Genomic DNA, 23,238 nt, shown 5'->3' with positions numbered 1-23,238 from the left:
TCCACGCTCCAGGTGAGGCAGCAGAGAGGTCCGGGGAGCCTGAGACTGGTTGGGCACCAAGCGCCCTGGAAGAGGCAGAGCGGGGTCCGGATCCCAGGTCTCCGTGACCCACTCCGGAACCAGGACACTGCGCACACTGGATTGACCCATTATCTGCACCATAAAACAGCCAACTGTTCTCTCCGCCCCCCCCCCGCCTCTGGAGAGCCCCGTCCATGGCAACAAATGTCCCTGCCCCTTGCTCTTTGCCCCTCGTGCCCTCTCCACTTCTCCCCCCGCCCCGGGACTTGGCAGGATTGTGGCATTAAACCCGAACCTTCTAACATCAGGGTCCTTGCTCCTTGGAAACCCCTCCCAGCGGCCCCTCCAACCCCGCGGTCCCCCACCCCTTAGTGGTCACTCGCAAGCTACAATGTCAGCATCCGGACTGCCTCTGGGGGAGGTGAAGACACGCAGGGCCCTGCTTGGCGTTCAGGGGCAATTTTAAGTTCCATCTGAAGGCCCGGCAGGACGCAGCCTTGTTCCAAGGCTCTGAACCCAGTCAGATGGCAGAGACCCCCCCGACTACCCCAGGAAGCTGGTAGGTCCATACCAGTGCACCCACTTCAAGAAAATTCTGCTCTTCACCAAATTCCAGTTCCTTAAAGTTCTCTCTTCCTGGCAATGCACGCCCACTGCCGCCTCAGGACCTCCTGACATTTTGGGTCTGGGGTACTAACCTTGAGCCCCCCGTGCATTATCAGCCCCTTTGAGAACCTGCCGGAAGCCTCCCCCCATCAGTGGTTTGGAAGGGTTCCCTGCCCAGCGAAGCCCAGGAAGGAACGCGGACCTCCTCTGTCCCCAGGACACGGATGACTCCTCCCTCTTCCCTCCTGCTGAGGGCTGAGCGGTGGCGGCTGGCTGCGTTAATGATTGGAGTTGGTGCTGGGCATGGCGTGGGTGGGGAGATGGCATCAGAAGTGTCCTCAGTGCGAGGGCTGGCAGCAGCCCCAGGACAAAGGGTCTACAGTTTCCATATGGACGAGGACGTTGGGCAAACAACTTTCTTCCAGGATTAGGATGGCTTGGGAAATGTGTAATCTTCACTTTCCATCCCCTTGCAAAACCCACCAGCTGGCCTGCCTACTGCTCTTCAGACCCTTCTCCTCCAGGAAGCCGTCTGGGAGGGACCCTCTGGAGCTGCCCTGGCTGAGCCCCTCTCAGAGCACTTAGCAGGGAGGCTGGGTGTTTTATTTTGTTAAACATAACTGTCGACCATGAAATAAAAACCTGAATTATGCCCATATCCCCAGAGTCCCTTCCCCAGGATGGACAGCTCCAGGAGGGTCCTCCTTCCTACCATGATGACTGGGTCAGCACCTCCCCTGTGCAGGGGGCATGGGGGTGAGGGAGACAGCCAGCCCGGCTCTTGCCTCGAAGGCTGAGAGGTGATGGCAGTCAGGCAACAGTCAGTGAGCCGAGGAGCATTCAAGGTCCCTGGGGTTACCAGACCCAGCAGGGGGTGGGGGGCAGAGCGAAATTTAAGGAGAAAGCTGGCAAGGGTGAAGGTTCAACTATTTGACCTGAGGCGGAGGACGTGTCCGGAGGCCATGGTGCCGTGGGGGAGGCTGGCCCCGAGGATGACAGACCAGCTCCCAGAGGCCGTGGCCAAGCAGAGGACTTCTGGGGACCCCTGGTTTCCCGGAAAGGGTGAGGACAGGGCTCGAGAGATCTAAGCTATGCCCCCCACACCCACTAGAAGGAACATATTTGGGCAGACACCCTGGGGACTGAGCCCCCAGGGCAAGGCCCCCGCAGAAGAGTGTTTGGGGAGAGGCTTCAGCCCCAAAGGCTGGTCCCAGCTCCATCTTGGCTCTTACCCGTTGGGCGGGGTCTGCCAGCCCGCCAGCTCACTTCTAACCCAACTGGCAACACCCAGTCTCCAGCCCTGTTGGGACAAAGCCCACGAGCCTGCACGGAGATGAACTCGTCCATTGTCAGGCTCTGTGGCAAAACCTGGACTGACTTGGGAGGCAATCCGGTCCTGCCCAAGACAAAGTGTTCTGGGCACTGGGACCTACGGGTTCGAGGTTGGGATCGGCCGCGGATGGCTGATCGTGGGTGAGTCTCTGGTCCTCTCTGGGACTGCCTTGCCTCAGTCACGGGGGATTTTGGTGCCTGGGCTGGAATTCTGCTGCCCCAGGCAGGAGACAAGGCTACCAGATGGGGTGTTGTCAGGTCCCTGGGCCCAAGGAGGCAGATGGAAAACAGGCAGAAATAATAATAGCATGTAAACAGCCAGTATCTAACATTTATGTAGTATCTACCGTGTGCCAGGCAATTCTCTCTGTGCCTCGTACAGACATGAACATATGCAACCCGCAGACGGCCCGATGAGACTGTTCCTACCGCTTGTCTCACTCCACAGATGAAGAAACTGTGATTCTCCTGAGGCCTCTTGGTTCGAAGACTCGGGCTACAAATTCAGGCAGGTGAGTTTCAGACTTCATTTTCTTGGCCAACAGGCTATCCCAGATCATCCCGGGCCTCCTGGGTGGGGCAGGGGCAAATGGGGCGAGGCGCAGCAGGGTGGATACCCCATGGTCCTATTTTCAATCATTCACCATCAGACCCTTTAATTACACCCCTCCCTCAACTAATATTTTGAAAAATTTTGTGTGTGTGTTGAATCATAATTACACCATTTTCTTCTGTCGTATTGATGACAGGTGGACGACCACCTGGTGGTTGTGATTGCGTTGGGAGGGCCGTATGAAGCTCGGGGCTGACAGAATTTGTCAGGAGCAGATACTCCTAGAAAACCACCATCTCCCCTCACCTGCCATTTTTATTTACCATGCTGCCAGTGTGACCTGGGGCCCAGTCCTTGTCCTGTTAGGCCTCAGCTACCCCGTCTGTAAGAGGAAGGGGTGCATGGGATGGTCTCTAAGTCCCAGCTCTGATGGTACGTGGTTTTCCATTTTTCCTAGAGGGACACGAAAGGAAGGAAGGACACCCCCTGTTCCGCAGGCTCTGGACCAGTTCTCTCAGCCAGAGGAACTGTGTGATGTAGGGTGGGGGCAAAACAGGGGTGAGAACTTGCCCCACATGGGGCATCGTGGCCCTGCAGCATGGGCATGCCAGCTCCCAGACCAGGTCCTGGCCCTAGATGAACCCACAGTCTAAAGAAGAGGGTGAGGAGAGAGGACATACATGGTCCGGATACATGAGAGGCATCTGTGAACAAGAGGGTCGTGCTGCGGGGGCACGGAGCAGCAGGAGACTGGTCCTCTAGCGCAATGTCATTTCACTTGTTTTTAAAGATTTTATTTATTCGAGAGAGAGGGAGAGGGAGCACAAGCAGGGGGACGGGCAGAGGGAGAGGGGGAAGCAGATTCCCCACTGATCAGGGTGTCCAACGCCGGGCTCGATCCCAGGACCCTGAGATCACGACCTGAGCTGAAGGCAGATGCTAACCGACTGAGCCCCCCAGGCGCCCTCATTTCACTTTTTTTTAAAGTTCAAACTACCACCTCCTGAGCATTTAGTGTATGGCAGGCACTGCTCTGATTGCTTTACATGTATTAAGTCATTCAATTACACCAGCAATCCTATAAAGTAGGTACTGAATTATAATCCCCATTATATGGGATATGGAAGCACAAAGTGGTGGAGTAATTTGCTCAAGGTGATACAGCTAGTAATCGGAACAGCTGGGATTCAAAGCCAGGTAGTCTCACTCCAGATTTTAAACTCTACACTACCATACGCACTGCCTACACTTGGGTGGGTCTCTGTGAGGCCCCCAAAACCTCTGCACGCAGCTCAGCAGCATGGGATTTCTTAGGAGCTACGGGCTCAGAGAGGCAGAGCCCTGTGGCTGAGACACTAGTTTAATGCATATTTAAACCCTTTGAATCGACATGCTCCTAACATATCACAATGTCCAACTTATAACAAAAATGTCCAGACATCTGAAAAAGCAAGACATTTGAGCCAAAATTGAGAAAAAAGGCAGTCAATAGAAATAAACTCAGACAGGACACAGATGTTGGAATAAGCATGTAAGGACTTTAAAACAGTTACTAACACGTTTGATAATTTAAAGAAAAAATACAGACGTAATTGATGAACAATGGAGGATTGCCACATGAAAATAGAAAGTATAAAGAAAGTACAATCTCTTAAATGAAAAGCTTACCAGATGAGCTTAACAGCAGATTTGAAACTATCAAAAAAAAATAAGTTTGTGGACTTGAAGACAGAATAATAGAAATTATTCAATCCAAAGAACAGAGAGAGAAAAGATTTTTTAAATTAAACATAACAAAACATTGTTGAAAGAAATTAATTAAGATCTAAACAAATGGAAAGTCATCTCGTGATCAAGAGACTTAATATTTTTAAAATGACAATACTCTCCCCCAAAAAACTGATCTACAGGTCAACATAATTCCTCTCAAAATCCCAGCTGACTTTTTTTTGCAGAAATTAACAAGCTGGTCTAAAGTTTATATGAAAATTCAAAAGACCCAGAATAGTCAAAACAATGTTGAAAAAGAACAAAGTTGGAGGATTCACCCCTCTTGATTTCAGAACATACTACACACCTACAGTCATTAAGACAATGAAGCGCTGGTGTATGGATAAATGGGACAGGGTGTAGAGTCCAGAGCTCAACTTCACATATACAGATGAGTGATTTGCAACAAGGGCGCCAAGACCATGCAGTAGGGGAAAGATAGTCTTTTCAACAAATGGTTCTGGGACAGCTGGGAGACAGCAGAAGAATGAAGTTGGACCACACCATACACAAAAAAAATTAAGTAAAAATGTATCGAAGCCTTAATGGTAAGAGCTAAAACTTAACCCATTAGAAGAAAATATAAGTCTACGGGGCCTTGAGTTAGGCCCAGCCTTCTGAGATATGATGTCAAGAGCACAAGGAACAAGAGAAAACCAGAAAAATTGGACCACATCAAAATTAAGCCTTCTTGTGCCTCAAAGGACACCATGAATAAAGCACAAAATCGCCCCCAGAATGGGAGAGAGCATTTGCAGATTATATACCTGACAAGAGAACTGCATGTAGGATATACCAAGAACCCTTACAACTCAATAAGATGACAAGTAACCTGATTAGAACCAGGCCAAGGGTTTCAGTAGACATTTGTCCACAGAAGATGCACAAATGGACAACAGTAACGTTAGGCGGTGCTCAGCACAGTTAGCCATCAGGAAGTCAAAATCACAGCGGTACCACCTCCCCCTCCAGGATGGCTGTAGTCAGAAAGGTAGGTAATGACGGGTGTTGGGTGGGTGTGAGAAATCAGAGCCCTCGCACATGGCTGCTGGGGACACGAGGTGCTGCAGTCACCATGGGGAACAGTCTGGCAGGTCCTCAAAGGTTACACACAGAGTCATCCTATGACCCAGTGATTCCACCGCCACGTAGGTACCTGAGAGAAATACAAACATGTCTAGATAAACACTTGAACATGTGTTCACAGCGGCATCTTGCATAATTGCCACCAAGTGGAAACACCCTGAATGTCCTCCAGCTGATGAGTGGGTGACCAGAAAGGGGCTCATCCGTGCCCTGGAATGTTATCGGGCCATCCGAGGAAGGAAGCACAGCATGGCTGGATCATGGAAACATGCTTAGTGAAAGGAGCCATTCACAGCAGGTGATACACGCAGCCCCTGACGTCAAATGCCCAGGAGAAGCAAATAATAGAGACAAAAAGCAGATTAGTGGTTGCCCAGGGTTGGGGGCTTGAGGGGAAATGGGAAGTAACTGCAAAGAGGTTCAGGGTTTCTTTTGGGGATGACAAAAATGTTCTAAAAGTGACCGTGGTGACGGCTGCATGACTCTTGAAAATGCTAAAAACTATTGAATTTTACAGCTTAAATGGGTGACTTGTATGATAGATAAATTATACCCCAATTTAAAAAGATGAGCAAAGCCTCAGTGCCCTGTGAGACAGCATCCAATGATCTAACATACATTTAATTGGAGTCCCTGAGAAGGAGAAAGAGAAGAGGGCAGAAAACAATTTGAAAAAAATCATGTCGCATTTTCCCCCAACATTTGGTAAAAACATCAGCCTACAAATTCTAGACGAAAAACCTAGAAGTCACACATGATGACAGAGCCTAACCTGCATTAAATAAAATAAAATAACGTAAATACACACTTTAATCCATCCCAGTGAAACTGCTGAAAATCACAATGTTGTAAAAGCCATGAAGGCAGGTGGAGGAGAAAACCTGTCACCTGACAGGAAACAGGAATAGAAACGATGACTGACTTCCCGTAAGTAAAAGGAGACGGGGGGCGCCTGGGACAGTATACTTGAAAGTGCTGAAGTAAATGATTACCTGGGAACTCTTTTTCCAGTGAAAGTAGCTTTCAAAACAAAGACGAAGTGGTGACAGACATCTCCTCTAAATGACAGGCAGGAGGAGTTCCCAGCACATGTCTGTGATGGCTTGAAATCAGGTCTGCAAATCCTCTCACGTGCTCGTTGCAGGGCTGAGTCCCACCCCCCTCTCCTCGGAGACGGGGTGGCCTCCCACCAGATACAATGTAGTGGCAGTGACGCTATGTGGTCTCCAAGGCTGGATCCTAAGAGGCGACATGGTTTTCCCTGACTCCCAGGACACATGGTTTCTGGGTCCCTGACCAGCACTTCAGAGGTCTGACTGCCTTGAAGCCACCAGGAAGGAGACCACGTGAAGGCACCACGTAGACGTACAGAGAAATGCTGAGGAGCCCAGCTTCTAAATCCTAAATCTGAACTTTCTGAGTCTTCCCAGCTCGGGCACCTGAAGGATGAGTAAAGAAGACTTTGGGATGACCCCAGGCGCAGCCACCTGCTGTCGAGTCAAGAGGACATCAAGCAGCCTACAGAGAGGTCCACTGGCAAAACTAAAGTCTCTGGCCACAACCAAAGTGGTAAATTGAAACCCTTCCCCCCAACATATCCATCGCTTCACCTCTGGAACCTGTGACTATTACCTTACACAACAAAAGAGAATGCTGCTGATGTGATTAACTTAAGGATCTTAAGACAGGTAGAATGACCTGGATTCTTCAGGTGGGTGCTAAATGCAATCACACATCTCCTTACAAGAACCAGGCAGAGAGAGACACACACAGGAGAGAGGCAGAGATGGGAGTGGTGCAGCCACGGGTCAAGGGTGAACACTGGAAGATGGGACAGGAGAGGGACGGATGCTCCCTGAGAGCCTCTGGAGGGGGCACAGCCTTGCTGACACTGTGACTTGAGCTCAGTGAAGTGTGGCTTCCAGAACTTCAGAATAAATGTCCGCTGTCTGAAGGCACCAGGCTTGCACTGACCTGTTACAGTGTCCACAGGAAACAAACACAGCCCTAAGCAGGTCCTCCAAGTGCAGATGGCTGCCAGCTGGCTGATGCCTTGACCGTGACCTCCAGGGACCCTGAGTCAGAGCTGCTCTGCTAAATTGCTTGTGAACTACTGACCCATGGAAACCATGAGAAATAATAAACAATCGTTACTGGTTTGAGGCTGAAGGGGATTGCCCCAGAAGGAGTACAAATCTCCAGAAAGGAATGAAGATCACTGGCAATGCCAACGATATCAGGAACAGGCAAGGATGTCCCCTCTATTTAACATTCCCCTGGAGGTGCTAGCCAGTGCAATAAGGCAAGAAGGACTTAGAGGCAAAATGACTGGAACGGAAGGAGCACGGCTATCTTTATTAACAGATAACAAAACTGTGCAAATAAAAAATCCTAAGGGGCCTCCCAAAGAAGTTAGTAGAACTAATAAAAGAATTGAGTAAGATCACAGAATACACGGTCAATAATTTTAAAAAATCAACTGTATTACTATATACCAACAATGAACGTTAGAAAATTAAGTGTGAAATACATCCACATCACATCAAAACCCATACAATTTTTAGGAACAAATTTAAGAAAAAGTGTGCAAGAAATCTACAATGAAAACTACGAATCACAGATGAGAGAAATCAAAGACCTAAACAAATGAAAATACAGACTATGTTCGTGGATGAGAAGAGTCTCCCTCACTCCCCATCGAAATCCCAACAGTCTTTTCTGTAGAGACTGACAAGATGGTTCTAAATTTTGCTTGAGAACAGAAAGGAGTGAGTATATTAGTAATTTATTGTTACCTAACACATATCTTAAAATGCAGGGACTTAAACACAAGCACTGATTACCTCCCAGCTGCCGTGGGTTAGGAGTCTGGTGTGGGCTCACTGGTGCCTCTGGCTCGAAGCCCCCCGTGGGCTGCAACTCATCTGGAGGTTCAGCTGGGGAGGACCTGCTTCCAAGCTCACTCATGTGGGTGTTCAGTCCCTGGCAGATTGTTGCACTGAGGGCCTCGACTCTCTGGCTGTTGGCTAAAGGTCTCCCTGGGCCCTTGCCACAGGGGCCTCTCCTTCAGAATGAGCAAGGAAATGAAGGAGAGCCGTCACGGTGAAAGTGTGGCCCTTTTGCAACCAAACCTCTTTTGCAACCAAAGCTCGGCAGTGAATTCCCATCACTTTTGCAATAGTCCGCTTGTTAGAAAGGAGTTACTAGTTCCGCCCACATCCAGGGGTGGGGGATTGCACAGAATCCAGAACCAAGAGTCCTAGAATATCTTAGAGGCTGCTGATGGCACTGGACGTAGCCCAAACAGGAGAACAGAACCACGCGGAGGACTAAGACCCCTGGCTTCGAGATTACGCTACAGCCAAGGCAAGGAAGACAGTATGGCACGAACGTCAGGATAGAAGACTGGCTTGGTGGAAGAAAATCCAGAAATAGCCCCACACATATCTGGTCAATTGATTTTTTTTTTTTTTAAAGATTTTATTTATTTATTCATTCAACAGAGATAGAGACAGCCAGTGAGAGAGAGAACACAAACAGGGGGAGTGGGAGAGGAAGAAGCAGGCCCATAGCGGAAGAGCCTGATGTGGGGCTCGATCCCACAACGCCGGGACCACGCCCTGAGCCAAAGGCAGACGCCCAACCGCTGTGCCACCCAGGCGCCCCTGATTTTTTTTTTAACAAAGGAGTTTTGGCAGCTTAATAGTAAAAAAAAAAAATTATTTTTGACAATGGCACTTGAATAACTGAATAAATACGTGGAGAAAATTTAATTTGAGATGGATCGTGCATCTAACTGTAAAAGCTAAAACTATAAAGCTTTTGGAAGAACACATAGAAAAGTATCTTATGGGGCGCCTGGGTGGCTCAGTCGTTAAGCGTCTGCCTTCGGCTCAGGGCATGATCCCGGGGTCCTGGGATCGAGCCCTCATCGGGCTCCCTGCTCGGCGGGAAGCCTGTTTCTCCCTCTTACACTCTCCCTGCTTGTGTTCCCCCTCTCACTGTTTCTCTCTGTCAAATAAATGAATAAAATCTTTAAAAAAAATATCTTATAACCATGGCATAGAAGGATTTCTTAGAGAGAACACAGTGTCACTCACCACAAAAGAAAAAAGTAGATACGTTGGATTTTATCAAAGAAAAGATGTTTGTTCATCAAGACACCATTAAGGGAGTGAAGATAAGCCACAAAGTGGGAGAAAATATTTGCAATACATAGACCTACTGAGGCACTGATTTCCAGAATATACGAAGGACGAGAACAAAGGGACTAAGAACCCAATTACAAAATGGGCTAAAGATTTGAAGAGACACTTCACGAGAATGCGGACAAATGGCCGGTGAGCACTTGCACGCACGCTCAACACCACGCAGGGACGTTGAAGCTGAAACCACAGCAGCTCCCGCCGGTCCCCAGCAGAACGGCCAGCAGTCAGAGGCCCGCTCCCAGCGCGGACAAAGGCGCGGGGCAGCAGAGAACGCCAGCACGACGGTACGACCCCGCGGCTAGCCCCAGGGGCTGATCCAAGAAAACGAACACGCACGTCACAAAACACCTTAAACAAGAATGTTCGTTACGGCTCATTTCACAGAATCCGCAAACCGGAAACAGCCCGAACGCCCTCCGCAGAAGAACGGGAAACCCGACCGCGGGAGAGCCTGGATTGAGCCCGCCGCGCGGCACAAAGGATGAGCTGCCGAAACCCTTAGTCATGGGGCGGGTCTCACGGTGAGCGAGAGGGGCCGGGCCGAGGAGGCACCTGCTGTGCGATCCCACGTACACGACGTACACGACGTTCGGGAGCGGCTGGAGCAGCGTGGGTGCGAACCGGCGGCTTACCTAAGAGGGTCAGGGAGTGCAAGAGCGTTCTAGGCTGCTGAAATGTTCTGTAGCCCTACCGCGTTGCTGAGCACAGGGGCATACGCTCGTTGTCAAGAGGCGTCAAGCTACGCTCGTCCTTGTGGATGGTGCTACAGGAAAAGTTGCCTTCCATTTACACACGACGGACAACCTATTAGAGTCTGCGGATGTAAAGTCTTATTTTACAGCTTCTTGGGGCCAGAGCCCGAGCTAGGTCCTAGATGTCCTTCTCATGGTCATGACCTTCACAGTTTCCAAAGCACTGTCCCAGCCCTGACCTCAAGCATCCCTCATAAGCTCCCTTGCAAGGAGCCAGGGCTGCCTGGGAGGAGAGACTGGAGCCAGGACCCAGGGGGATGTACGGCCTTCTCTAAATGAAACCATGTCTTTTGCAGGGACAAAGAAGGAAGTAGTGAGCTCCCCATCACTGGAGGTATTCAAGTCAGGGTAGGTTGATAATATGTGAAAGTTGTGACAGAGTCGGTTAGACTCAGTGACCTAAAAAAACCCCACTGACCTGAGAGTCTGCCATTCGAGGGCTTGCCTGGGGACAGAGTGAGTCAGCTTTGGGCCCAGCCTCCTGACTCCAGGCCAGCTTAGGCTCCGCTGTCCCCAGCCAACAAGTTGGCATCCCCTGCAAGGACCCAGGGCTGGCCTGGGCTGACCTGCATCCCGAAGGCATCCAGATCTGTATTCAGACATCTGGGACCAGGGACTTTGACTCTCCAGATCTGCCCTTTGTCCAAGGACTCTTGGTACCAGCGGCACACCTTCCTGGGGCACGCACACTCCCAAGTTCTCCGTCCTGTGCCCACTGGCCGTGTAGATTCTCAGACACCACGAGCTCCTCCCCATCTCAGGGCCTTTGCACGTGCTGTGCATTTTCCCTAGAAAGTTCTTCCCCTAAGCACCACCACTCATCTTTCAGGTCTCAGCGTAAGTGTTGCTTCCCCCAAGGAACCCTTCCAACCCCCCGAGCCTAGGTTGGACATCCGTTATGTGCTGTCCAGAACTTCTTTAAAAAAATTCCCAACGTTGTAAAGGTACTTTTTATTGCGATAAAATATATATAACACAAATGTGCCGTTCTAGCCGTTTTGAAGTATACAGTTTGGTGGCACTGATTACATTCCCCCCTTCTTTTTCTTAATTCCTTCGTGGCACTGATCACAATTACAATTTCACAAGTCGTTGTACAATCACTGTTTGATGTGGGCTTTGCTGCAAGGATGTAAACTCCTTGGGTCAGAAGCTTGCCTTGTTTTCTATGATACAGTGCAGCGCCTAGCACGGTGCCCGACCTAGTCAACAATGAATGGTTTTGCATAAACGAACGTGTATTTATGAAAGCAGAGAAAAACAATAACGATACCAAAAACAAAAACGAAAACCCCCGCCACAGCTGTGTTTCCTACCGTGGGGAGGCGGCAGGAGGCTGGGGAGAACCTCTATCCTTCCCCTAGTATTTGCATTTTGACTGTCCCTCCTAGGCTTGCACATCCCTGAGATGGGGAGCTCACCCCTTGTCCTCCTTGGAAAGCTCTGTCAGTGAGAACAGCCTCCTTCCCTGGGCTTGCAGCAGCCCCCAGGCCTGCCCCACATCCCCGACCCCCAGACGCCTCCTCTCTGCACCCAGTCTTGGGGTGGCAGTGCTGGGAGGGGCCGCTGGGAGCCCAGGGGAAGTGTGGTCAATTTACCACCCTTCCCCGGACCAGACTCGGCCCGCAGGCTCCCGTGTCCTGGCCTCCTGCCTCCAGCCCGCCCCACCGGCTTCCTCTCCCTGCTCCCCCCCCTCCCCCCCCCCCGACTGGGCTCTCCTCTGCTTCTGCCGCCCTCGCGCCGGCCTGCCCCCCGTCTGGCCACACGGTGCCCTTGCCTGCCCTGGGCATCCACAAACTTACAGACCCAGAGCTGCCCCTTCCCCTGGTTCCTTTGAAGGCCTTCCTCCAAGCCGGGCTTCTCGAGGCTCAGGGAGGCTGGCCTCTGAACGGGACAGAGAATCTAACAGGGGCTCTGGACACACTCAGTGGTGCTCCTGACATTTGGCGTGGCAGCACCACAGCCTCAAAGGGCACAGAGCAGCTCCAGCCCTGCGGCTTCTAGCTCTGCCGGCCTCGCCTGGCTTCCTCCCCTCGGACCCTGCCCACACCACCCAGCGCCAGCCCCGCCACTGGCTTGGCACAAAAGGGAATGCACGTCGGTCGGGCTGGTGTGCCACCCCTCCTCCGGCTCTCAGTTCCTGCCTCCCCCAGCCTCCAGTCCTCCCCTCTGCAACCCTGGGAAGGGGGTGGGAAGATAAGGCCCCTCGCCAGCTATTGGAGGAACGCAGGCCCGCTGTCTCCGGGGCTGCAGGGCGGAGGGGTGGAGAGGAGCTTGACAGCAGCTGTAACCGTGCTGACTTGAGAGCAAAATCAGCCTGGGGTTCCTCGCAGCCACTCTGCAGAGCTGGAGAGCAGAAGTATGTTCCCCGTCGGACAGAGGGGGACTCCCTCTTGCTCAGGGTCAGAGTCGGTCCGGAGCAGAGCGGGATGGGAACCCAGACCCCCGCCCCCCGCCCCCCGGTGCTGCTAAGAGAGTTGCCCGCATTGCCAGGACGTTTTCCCTGCCTGGGAGGGTGGCCCTTCTGCTTCCAGAACCGTGCCATCCACACCGGCTCGTAGCAAATAGGATCTGCCCAACTTCTCTGCAAGGTCAACGGGGGTCGGGTGCTCTGACTTCGTTGGCACAGAGGGTGGTATTGAGGCTCGGAGAAGCTAGACAACTTACCCAAAGTCTCTAAGGAAGAAAGCAGAGGGGCAGGTCCTCCAGCTCTGGGTTTTTGGCCCTCTTTCCCCGACGGGGGCCCTGTCCCCGTTTGACAGCCTCCCTTTCGGGCAGACTGCAAAGCGGGCTCAGCCTCCATGGACCCCCGCTAGGTGCCCAGGACCCCCTGCCCCCCTAGTCACCATGGGCCTTCTGGTGAACCTCAAAAACCCTGGGCCCCTGACCTCCACCTTGACTGCTCGTTCGCGGGCACAGGGAACCCAGAGAACCAGCAGGGCTTGGTGCTTCCTGACAAGCACTGACCTCTCGAGGCGTGCCAACGAGCGCTTTGCCCCCAGGACGGAGAGGAAGTGGCAGGACCACCTGTGTGCAGACCAGTCCAGAAACTACCCCTGGGTGAGGAAGTTCTGGCCAGCTCACCTGAAGCAGCCTATTGACCCTCTGTGCGTAGCCCGTGTCCAGGGAGGGGGGCTGGACCTCCTGCCCCCAGGCCTTGCAGGCAAGGACCCCCTGTCTCTGGAGGGTGCCCTGGAGACCCAGCACCCAGCCCTTGGAGGGGCCTCTGTCTCTGAGGCTTGTTAACATTTGTTCCATCCTCATACCCCCGCCTGCGGACATGAACTCTGGAGCTCAAACAGGGGCTCAGACCTGGCAATTACCCCTCGTCCTCGTCCCGTTCCACCCTGCAGCTGCCCCAACCTCTCCCATTCCCCAAGTCCCTGACTTCCTTCACGTCTTTCCAGCGTGGCCAGAGTCCCCAGTTAGAAGCATCTCTCCTTCCCCCTCGGCCAGTGCCCCTTCTGGGCACAGAGCAGGGATTTCTGGACTCTGGAGGGTGTCTGCCGTCTCCCTGCCTCCTGGCTGGGGCATTCGGAGGCTGGGACTCGGTCCCTGCTTCTCAGGAGGCCCTGCCCCTTGGACGGACAGGGCCTGGGCCAGAGTGGGCGCTGGCACGTCTGACTGCTGGAATCTGCTTCCTCTGAATTGCAGATTAGTAGAGCAGGAGCAGTGCAAGGGCTTTGGGGAAGCTGCCATCCAGAGAGGGGCAGGAACCTGCCAAGGTCACACAGCCAGCTAGAGCTCTCCCCATCCTTGCCTCTTATCGACCCCAAAGGCCCCTTGGGAGAGACAGGGAAGGGTTCCTAAGGACGAAAGGATCCTTCCCCCACGCCACGGCAGCCCCTGGGCAGGGGGCAGCTCCCTTTTTGGTTGAGCCCCTCTTGGCCACACAGGGAAGTGGACACGAGTAGCAGCTCAAATGACTGATGTCCCAGCCAGAGCTCATTGCAGGGCTCATGCAGACGCTTCCTTCCATTTCCCGGATGAGGAGACTGAGGCTCAGACGGTGGAGCTACTCCCATGGGTCCACCGGGCAGAACCAAGCCCAGAGCGCGGACACCGGGCTGACCGCTGCCTCACCTGACTGCCACGCTTCCCCGGGTGAGCCGGCTGGCCTGCGGGGCCTCTGCGCTGTCCGGCATGCTGGGGTCCTCGGGGGCGGCCGCGTCCAGCTACGGAGCTGCGTGGCATCTGCCGCGGGCACCGGCGCGAGAGCTCGGAGCCCCACTGGGGGAGAGGCTGGCCTTGAGTGGGCAGCGGGGGCGGGCTTGGGCCAGGAGGCGGCGACTGGAGCGGCCCAAAGAGGCCCATTTCCTCTCTATTTTTAGAAGCTCAGAATCGCTCCTCAGCGGAGAAGTTGCTCAGGATGAAAACTTTCCTTTTCTTCTTGGTTTTGCTTCACTGGAGGCGAGGGGAATTTCAATGAAGCCAGTGTTCTTTTTGATGCAAATCGGCCCCGGCTCTCCCAGGAAGCCTGGCCAATGGGCTCCGGGCTTCTGCCCCCCCCCACCCCCAACCGTCCTCGCTGGCTTTACTGGCCACACTGGAGCAGAAGGGGACCTCAGCACCGTGTGCACCGGGCCCTGCCGCGGCTGCTGCCCCGCGTGCCACACTCCGCAGCCTGGCCTCACCGTCGGCCCAACGAGGCCCTGCCAGCGGTCTCACCTCCTGGCCCACCTGCCCGGCCCTGCCCAGACGCAGACCGCTGAGGAGGGGCCCTTACTACCACCCTCCAGGAGCCCAGCCTGGGGGAAGGAGAGACACTCCCACCCTGAGGGCTAGCCTGTCATTGTCCCAAGCATCTGCCCCGAAGCAGACGTGAGAGAGGGACCGATGACCGACCATCCAGGGCACCAGAATCCAAGCATGGATCTGCCCCTTCGGCTGCAGGAAAGAAGGGTGCCGATGGGCTCGCGGCAGCCATAGACAGCGGGACGGGGCAGGGAGAGCAGAGGGCTTCCTCCAAGCACCAGCAATCCCTCTCCCACGGGGCAGTAGTTCCTGAAAGGGGCTGGAACAAAGCCCCACAGAATGGGCAGCTTAAAGCACACAGTTTGTCCTCTCACATTCTGGAGGTCAGGGCATCGGCAGGGTCGCGCCCCCTCTGGGGCTCTAGGAAAGCACCCTTCTCGCCTCTTCCAGCTTCTGGTGGTGGCTCGCAGCCCTCGGCGGCCCTGGCTTGCAGGTGCTTACGTCCCTCATTCTCTCCTCTTGCTCTAAGCTCTGCCGTCATTGGACCAGGGCCCACGTAAGCCCAGACGATGTCGTCCTGATGGATCACATCTGCAAAGACCCTACTTCCAAGGAAGGTCGCATTGCAAGGCTCTCAGTGGACCTGAGTTCCCGGGACATGAGTCAACCCCGTGTAAACTATGTACAGGAGGTGTTGGTGGCGATTCCTGTAAGGTGTCCCCAGAAAGGGGCAGAGGGTTCAGCTGGGTCACCGGGAATGCTGTCGTAACTGGTGGCAGCAGGTGGCTGAGAAGGAGCTTGGCTGCCTCCAGGAGAATTCAGCCATCGGCCTCAGGCCTTGGGATGCTGCCTCCCAGTCCTGGCCAAGGTACACAGGGCAGGAGGCCCAGAGTCTGGCTTTGAGGCCTGAACCTTCATCCATGCCCCCTCCCCGGGACCTTGCGTGGGTCCCTGCCCCTCTCTGGGCCTCAGTTTGACTGTTTGAATCATGTGGTAAAGGCCTGAGACTGGCCACCTGGACAGGGCAGGTAACGGGGGGTGGGGGTGGGGTGTGGGGGTGCATGTTCCCGAATCGGGTGTGCCAGCAGGACTGCTCCTTGAGTGATAAGTCCGGGAGCCCCCAGCCACGGGGCAACCAAGTCAGAGAAGAAAGACGTCCAATTCTTGGCTAGGATGAAGGCTGGAAGGGTTTGGAAGGAGGTGTGAACAGGCATAGCAAGGGCATCCTGCCCTCCCCATCCCCCAGATTCTTAGGGGTCCTAGGAAGGAAGCCAGACCTGGGGAGGGGTGTGGGGAGGGGCATCCTTGGGCCATTTCCTGCAGTGAAGACGACAAGGACCCGGAGTGCCACCCAGGAGATGGTGCCAGGGCAGCAGTGATGGGAGGGCCTGGGCTGCCCCTCCTCAGAGCAGGCGACAGATCAGGGGCCCACCTGGGGAGAGGGCAGGATTGCGGGCTGGCAAGAGAGGCTGCTGGCCGCTCCACCGGGCACCAGGACCAAAGTCACATGCTGTGCGGAGTGTGGGTGCTGGGCTCGGAGCTGAAGGGAAGGACAGGGAGCAGCCGAGCCTGGTATAATTGACTCATATGGACAGTCAGCCCGTTCCGCTGGGAACGTAACCGTGACCACACCCTGGTTATTCTGCCTCTGCCCCCAGATTCTCAGCGTGCTGGCTCTGTGCTGAGCAGTGTGGACGTCACCGGGGTTGAGTTAGGCCAACGCAGGGGGACACGGGGTGGAGGGAGGGGCTGGGGGCTGGTTCCTCTTGCCCGTCGGCCGCCTGCGGGTCAGCAGCAGCTTCCTTGGTCCTGTGCGTGGCCCCAAGGGGCCTGGGGTAGGGCCGCCCCTCCCAGGTCCATGGCCACAAGGGACGCCCGGCTCCCCGCCCCGTCGTGGTTCGGGCGTCTAGCTGTTCGCAGCTGCAGTGAGCGGCCGTGCCTGGACCGTGGGCGCTGAACCCCAGGACACGTTCCCACAGTGGAGCTGCTGGGCTGCGACTCAGTTTAAAGTTAGAAATGACGGTTTTTGTGACTGGGCAGACTGAACTTTCTGCCATTAGGAGGAAGAAGGGGAGAGATTTTAAATGTTTTTCATCCAGTTACAGAGAAAGCAAGCTGCAGTTTTGCCCACTTGAGGTGGTCCACTGGGAAGCCCCACCCTCCTTCTGCCCCAGCTGGAGGACCCCCTTTCTGCTGCTATGTGGGGTGCAGGGTGGCGTGGGCAGGGCTTGCTGACTGGAAATACGGTGTCTCCAGGATGCCCCGGGCCCAGCGGTAAGACGGGGTCGTGGATGGTTAGCTGGGAGCGTGGGAAGTCGGGGAAACCACGGGCGACTGGTGTGTGTGTCCCCACGTGTCCCTGTCTTCTAGGGAGAGGGCGCTAGCTCTTAGCAGACCCCCGAGGTGATCGGACAGTGAGCAACGCAGCGGGAGGCAAGCCCCGAGCTTTGGGCTCCACAGCCCTGGGTCCCTGGGTTCGGCTCCCCGTGCTTGTGCTCAGGAGCTGAGCGACCTCGGGGAAGGGACTCCATCCAGCCCCGTGAGCCTGAGCTTGGCCGCAGGGCGGCGGGTTGGGAGTCGCGACTTCTGAGAGTCCCGGGTGACGAGTGAACCACACGGTTGGGAAGGGGCGGCGCCCGGAGCCGGAGGCCGATGGGGCTTGCCCGCGCACGGCTGCATTGGCGGGGATAGCTTGGTCTCTGCCTCCTTCCCTGCACCGGAGCCCGTGGGGACGTCGGCCCCCGCACCTGTCCCCGCCAAGCTGACCTGGAACAGGACGGTGCGCATGTGCACGCGGAGCCCATTTCCTCTCCGGGAGATTAGAGTAGGGGTCTTGGGAAGGAGAGGGAAGGGGCAATGAGGGGGCGGGCCTGCGAGGGTGGGGCGGGGCAGCAGGGATGGTGTGGTGCTGAGAGGATGGGGTGGTGCTGGGGGAGCGAGGGGTGGGCCTGTAGGGAGGGGTGGGACTGCGGGAAGGAGTCATCCTGGAAGGGACCAGGGACCTGGGTGTGCTGGGTGTGCCCCCATCAGATGTCGACGACTGGCCTTCCCAGTCCCGGACCCGAGGGGGCAGAGGGAGTCTTGGACCCCGCGCACGGATGAGTCCACACCGCCCCGTTATAGCTGCAGTCTGAGAGCACATCGCTCCTCTGTCAGACCCGCCCAAAATCTTCCCTTGTCCTGGTCCACTAGGCCCTCTGTGATCTGGCCTCCAGGACGTGCCAGCACCTCCTACAAGCCCTCCGCCCCCAGTCACGCCAGCCTCTTTGCTGTTCCCACTGCCTCAGGGCCTTTGCACAATGTTCCCTCGTCTGAAACACACTGTCCCCAAATACTGGCTGTCCCTCCTTCACCTCCCTCAGCCTTGCTCAGATGTCACCTTCTCGGGACGCCTTCTCCGACCGCCCCAGCTGGAACCGTACCCCCACCCAGCACTCCCCAGCCCCATTCTGTTCATTTTCTGCACGCCCCTTCCCATCACCTAATTTGAGGATGCTGTGGTTTTTATCGTTCACCTGTCCACAATCCACTAGAACGCACACTCCAGAAAGGGAGAGGTTTCTGTCTGCCCCCTGGCCACTGCGGTGGAGTAAACAGCTCCTTTTGGAAATAGGATGTCTCCCCGCAAAAAGGGGCAGTCCCCGTAACAGGCTTTAGTAATGACTCAGTGATTCAGCCCTAAGAGGTACTGTTTGGTTGATATGAACACAGGAGCATTAGAGCAACAAAGGAGACAATTCCAAACACTAAGAAAACAACTTGCAAAGACAAATCCTGGCACAAATGTGAATGTGGCAACACTGTAAACAGTTCGGGAAAAACCGAGTCTGCATGTCCCTACCTGCCCTCGCGGAGCCTGGATGGGGGCTGGGCGGTGACTACACACACAGCCGGTTCCACAGCCTGGAGCCTGAGGCCAGTTTTCCAGTTCATCCCAGACCGCCACGGTCTCTGCCAGGTCTGCACACCTCTGGCCTCGTACACCCTTAAGTCTTCTCCAATGCACGCTTAAATTAATATGGAACTTTCAAAAAATGTCCATTCCACTGATATTTGATCATAGGACACTTTCAGAGTCTGCTATAGAAAAAGCTGGGGAAATTTAGTTTTGTTTTCGCCGAAGGATGTAAGTGTTTTCCATTGGAACCATGCCAGAGCCAGGGAATGGCCGCCAGAGGCGTCGCGTGGGTACGTGGCAGTGGGGTACCCACAGCACACACGGAGGACTGTCAGTTCCACGAACACGGCTGGAACACGAGGTGCAGGCATGGCAAGCTGTTCAACGCTGTAGGAGCAGATAACACAGCCACAGCTCGGAGCACCAAGACCAAGCCCTGGCGGGGGCTGGGGCCACTGCGCGCAATGAGTTCAGTCGTGCATGTGGGTGTGCTGTCCGGCCGATACACCGAGACCGCGGGAGATGAGTGTATGCTTTAAACCTGCGGAACCCTCTCAAGAAACCGGTGTTACAAACAGGAATGGTTGAAAAAGCAAAACAAGGGCAGATGTCTCTGCACCTCGGGCAGGGGGAGCGTTGTTACGTATTTTCGGCATCATCTCCTCTGGGCTGTTGTTCCGTTACCATGTGTATGTATTACTAGGGCATAGTTTTTGGTTTTGTTTTTTTAGTTTCTAAGAGCTCTGCTCTGGGGCTCTGGCTGCTTGGGCTAAGCCCTGGGCTCAGGAGAACAGCAGCCTCTCCCACAGACCCAATTTCCAATAACCACTTCCACCCCCAGAAGCCACCTTCCTCCCCCTGCCCAGGTCGCCCCCTGCATCGGGTCGCAGAGCCCAGCTTCCAGGCCTGTGCACCCGAGGGCTCCGTGCCAGGGCTGCATCTGTGTCCTGTGGACAGGTGGGGTTTGGGTCCCTGGCCCCACGCTGAGTTTCCTCCAGCTCTGGACAGAATCCCAGGAGGGGTTCCCGAAGGTCAGACTCTGCTCCCAGGGCCTCAGGGTCTCACAGACTTACCACCCGGGGCCGAGCCTTCCCGACGCAGGGGACGTGGCGCATTGGGGTTCTGAGTGGGCACAGGGCCAGCAGGGGCAGCGGGGCTACCTGGGAACAAGCCCTCTGAGGGAGGAGACTGGGGCGGACGAGGAGGAGGTGGGCTGCCCCGGACAACGGCAGGTCTGCAGAGGCGGCACCTTCTTCTGGCACCTGGAAGGCCCAGGCTGAGGGCCACAGAGGGGGGTTCGCAGGGCAGAGGCTGAGCCCTGGTGTAGGACAAGCACACAGCCCAGGACAAGTCACCCCTTCTCCGAGTCTGTTTCTGCATCTATAAAATGGGGACTCTTGGTTGCCAGGGGCAGAACCCCTCACTGAAACCAGCGTAGCGATCAAGGACGAGGAAGATGAGCTGCAAGGCCGGGTTACCACTCAACCTGGGCGGCGGGTGGGGGTGGGGCGGGGGTGCAGGCTGGGCCGGTCTGCCCCCTGGGCCTCGAGCCTCCGACCGCCCCGTCCTGCCAGACACTGTCTCTGCACCAGCTCCCTCGTGTGGACACAGAGGAGACTGGGAGGAGCCCTCAGCGGGAGCCCTGCCCCGCTCCTCTCCGTGGAACCGGCTGCCTGGGTCCCACAGGCTGTGACAGAGAGCTGTTCTCACGCTGACCACTACCTTGTATTTGCTCTCCACCCTTTTCTGCCTCAGTCCCCCCGCCCGGCCCCCGCACATAAAGTCTTAGGGCAGAAGCTTTGCCTTGGGCTCTGTTTCCTGGGGAACCTGGGATAAAAGAGCGGCTTACAAGCTGTGTGACCCTGGATACATTATTTACCTCTCTGTGCTTCAATTTTCTCATCTGAAGAATGGAGGATAATAAGTCTTCTCGGTGCTCAGGGAGCCCAGGGGACGGAGCTCAGGGCAGGCTGCCGCCACAGCTAAATGCATCGGTGCTCTTTTCTGTAATGGTGCCCGAGAGTCCATAAAGCTTTTTTTCCTTTTCCAAATAAGAATGTGGTCGCCCCAGTAGACTGCTTTTGCCTGCTAGGACTTCAGGAGATCCGTTGTTTTTGGAGTTCTCCCTGAGGCAGAACTGAGTCAGACCTTGAGCCCCCAGCCCCCAAGAAGACTGAGTGGAGCCCCAGGGGGAGCTGGGGCTCTGGGGCCAGCTTCCATCAGCCCTGTCTGAGGACCTGGATCACAGAGGAGCCAAGTCACCCCCAGGGACCTTCTCGGCATCCGTACCTGCTTCCCCGTGGGCTTTGCCCCCATTGGAAAGAGCGTTCACACCACAGGGCTGTGGGAGACTTAAAGAGGTGATGGAAAGGTGCAGAAAGTGGGGAGGGCTACCTCCTCTCACTCCGGACTTCCCACACTCACCTCCTCTGGGAAGCCTTCCCAGATACCCTTATGTGCTCCAGCTTTTTCTGGTACATTCCATGGGGACATCCTCCCTGCCCCCTCTGCTCAGTCTGGGGTTCGGGAACCTGCTTTTCCTGGCGGCTCTGAGGTCTGACCACCCCGGCACAGGGATGCGGAACACAGGTCTGCTCGTGTGGAGTTTTGGCCCGACGAGGAAGGGGGCCTCTGACATCAGAAACAATGGAAACAGGACCACTGTTTGAATTAAGCTGTTGTTTCCCAGGGTCTGTGCTAAAGCATGTTATGTGCCTTCTCCTGGTTTGCCCTCACGCGGCCTCATAAAAGTGCATTATTATTATTGTTGTTTTATAGATGAGGACCCTGGGACACACCGACGTGAACCTGCCTGAAGTCACGCAGGCAGCACATGACGGAGCCAGACTTTGAGCTCCCGGGTGGCTCCCTGGTGAACGTGAGTTTGGGGGTGCGAATCGTAGGAACAAAGCTGTGGAAGCAGGAGAGAAGTGCGGGCTCACAGAGAACCGAGGGCCGGGAGAGGAGAGCGTGGGTGTGGACCCACCAAGCAGCTCCTGGGTCTGGGGCAGAGTTATGGCCCCCGAAGATGTCCATGTCCTCACACAGCTGCGAATTTGTTCACGTTCGTTTGTTAATCAATGGGTCCAGTTAAGGTCCTCAGGATGGGAGCTTATCCTGGATTATCCGGGGGTCCCAACGTGGTCACAAGGGTCTGTATGAGAGGGAGGCAGGAGGGCGGGAGTGAGGGGAGATGCGGCCAAGGACAGAGTCAGGCAGAGACTGGAAGATGGGGGAGGGGTCCCGAGCACAGGCCTGGGGGGGGGAGCTTCCGGAAGCTGGGACAGGCAAGGCCACGGTCCCCCTCCAGAGTCTCGAGAGGAACGCAGCCCTGCCCACGCCTGGATTGTAGCCCAGCGAGACCTGTCCTGGATTTCTGGCCTCTGGAGCTGGAGGAGAAGAAATGTGTACTCCTTCCGTCGCTCAGTTTGTGGCTGTTTGTTACGGCAGCCAGGCAGCCACGGGGAGGCACACAAGGCTACGGCCCACGCACAGCATGTGGCACCTGGGCTTTCAGCAATGTCGCCCTGTTTGTATTTTAGAAAGCTAAATTAAATCCCACAAACGCTTACGGAGAACCTTCCATGTAGCGGGCACTGCGCCGGGCCTGAGGGAGGGGGGCGGGGACGCAGGGGACGCAGGGTCAAGGGGGCGCAGGGGTAAGGGGATGCAGTGGTAAGAAGATGTAGGGGCAAGGGGACGCAGGGTAAGGGGACACAGGGGTAAGGGAACACCGGGGCAGGGGACGCAGGGTCAAGGGGGCGCAAGGGGTAAGGGGATGCAGTGGTAAGAAGACGCAGGGGCAGGGGGACGCAGGGGTAAGGGGACGCAGGGGTAAGGGGGACGCAGGGGCAAGGGGACGCTGGGGCAAGAGGACGCAGGTGTAAGGGGACGCAGGGATAAGGGGACGCAGGGCAGGGGGACACGGCCTAGCCCCAGCACAGCTGCAGAGGCATCCAGCGTGCTCCAGCCCCCGCGGGTGAGGCCGTGCAGGTTCAGCAGGTTATCAGCAACTGGCAGCCTGAACAGAACGGGTTCCCGAACTGCAGATGTGGGGCCTTTGTGTATCTGAAAGGGGTTATCTGAACGGTTCTACCGCGAGCACTTCTCTCAGACACGTCAGAGCCCGCAGGCAGCGCTCTACTGAAGCCCGTCGGTGCCCGCTGTTGCCCACGTGCCCGTTCTCCCCACGCCTCACCGGGGATGGCTCAAAGCACCACGCTGGGGTCCCCACGGGGGGAAGGCCTGGGGGGGCCGAGAGGAAGCGCCACCCTGACCCCCACGGCGATCCCACTCCCGGGGTGGGCCCTACAGACG

The 23,238-nt window shown here is 55.6% G+C and overlaps 1 protein-coding gene and 1 long non-coding RNA gene across 4 annotated transcripts in view; one reads left to right on the top strand and one right to left on the bottom strand.

The window, feature by feature from the left end:
• The window catches only part of ACSBG1 (acyl-CoA synthetase bubblegum family member 1), a 47,327-nt gene extending 32,736 nt beyond the window's left edge, over nucleotides 1–14,591 (bottom strand). For 2 of the 3 annotated variants that reach the window (XM_034667756.1, XM_002923011.4), the window contains exon 1: nucleotides 14,412–14,591. In XM_034667756.1, the coding sequence (XP_034523647.1) occupies nucleotides 14,412–14,473 (62 nt within the window). In that variant the 5' untranslated portion in view covers nucleotides 14,474–14,591. The remainder of the gene's footprint in view (nucleotides 1–14,411) is intronic. The other variant, XM_034667755.1, reaches the window with a different exon arrangement.
• LOC109490197 lies at nucleotides 1,354–22,477 on the top strand. The gene is made up of 4 exons (XR_004627622.1): nucleotides 1,354–2,100; nucleotides 2,342–2,471; nucleotides 21,700–21,799; nucleotides 22,232–22,477. It is a non-coding gene; the product is annotated as an uncharacterized LOC109490197 (long non-coding RNA).
• Nucleotides 22,478–23,238: the final 761 nt, after the last annotated feature.

This window comes from Ailuropoda melanoleuca, chromosome 9 (genome assembly GCF_002007445.2).
Source record: "Ailuropoda melanoleuca isolate Jingjing chromosome 9, ASM200744v2, whole genome shotgun sequence".
Classification (NCBI taxonomy): Eukaryota; Metazoa; Chordata; class Mammalia; order Carnivora; family Ursidae; genus Ailuropoda; species Ailuropoda melanoleuca.
The sequence above is the reverse complement of the archived record's forward strand: the minus strand, read 5'-3'. Positions and strand labels throughout refer to the sequence as shown.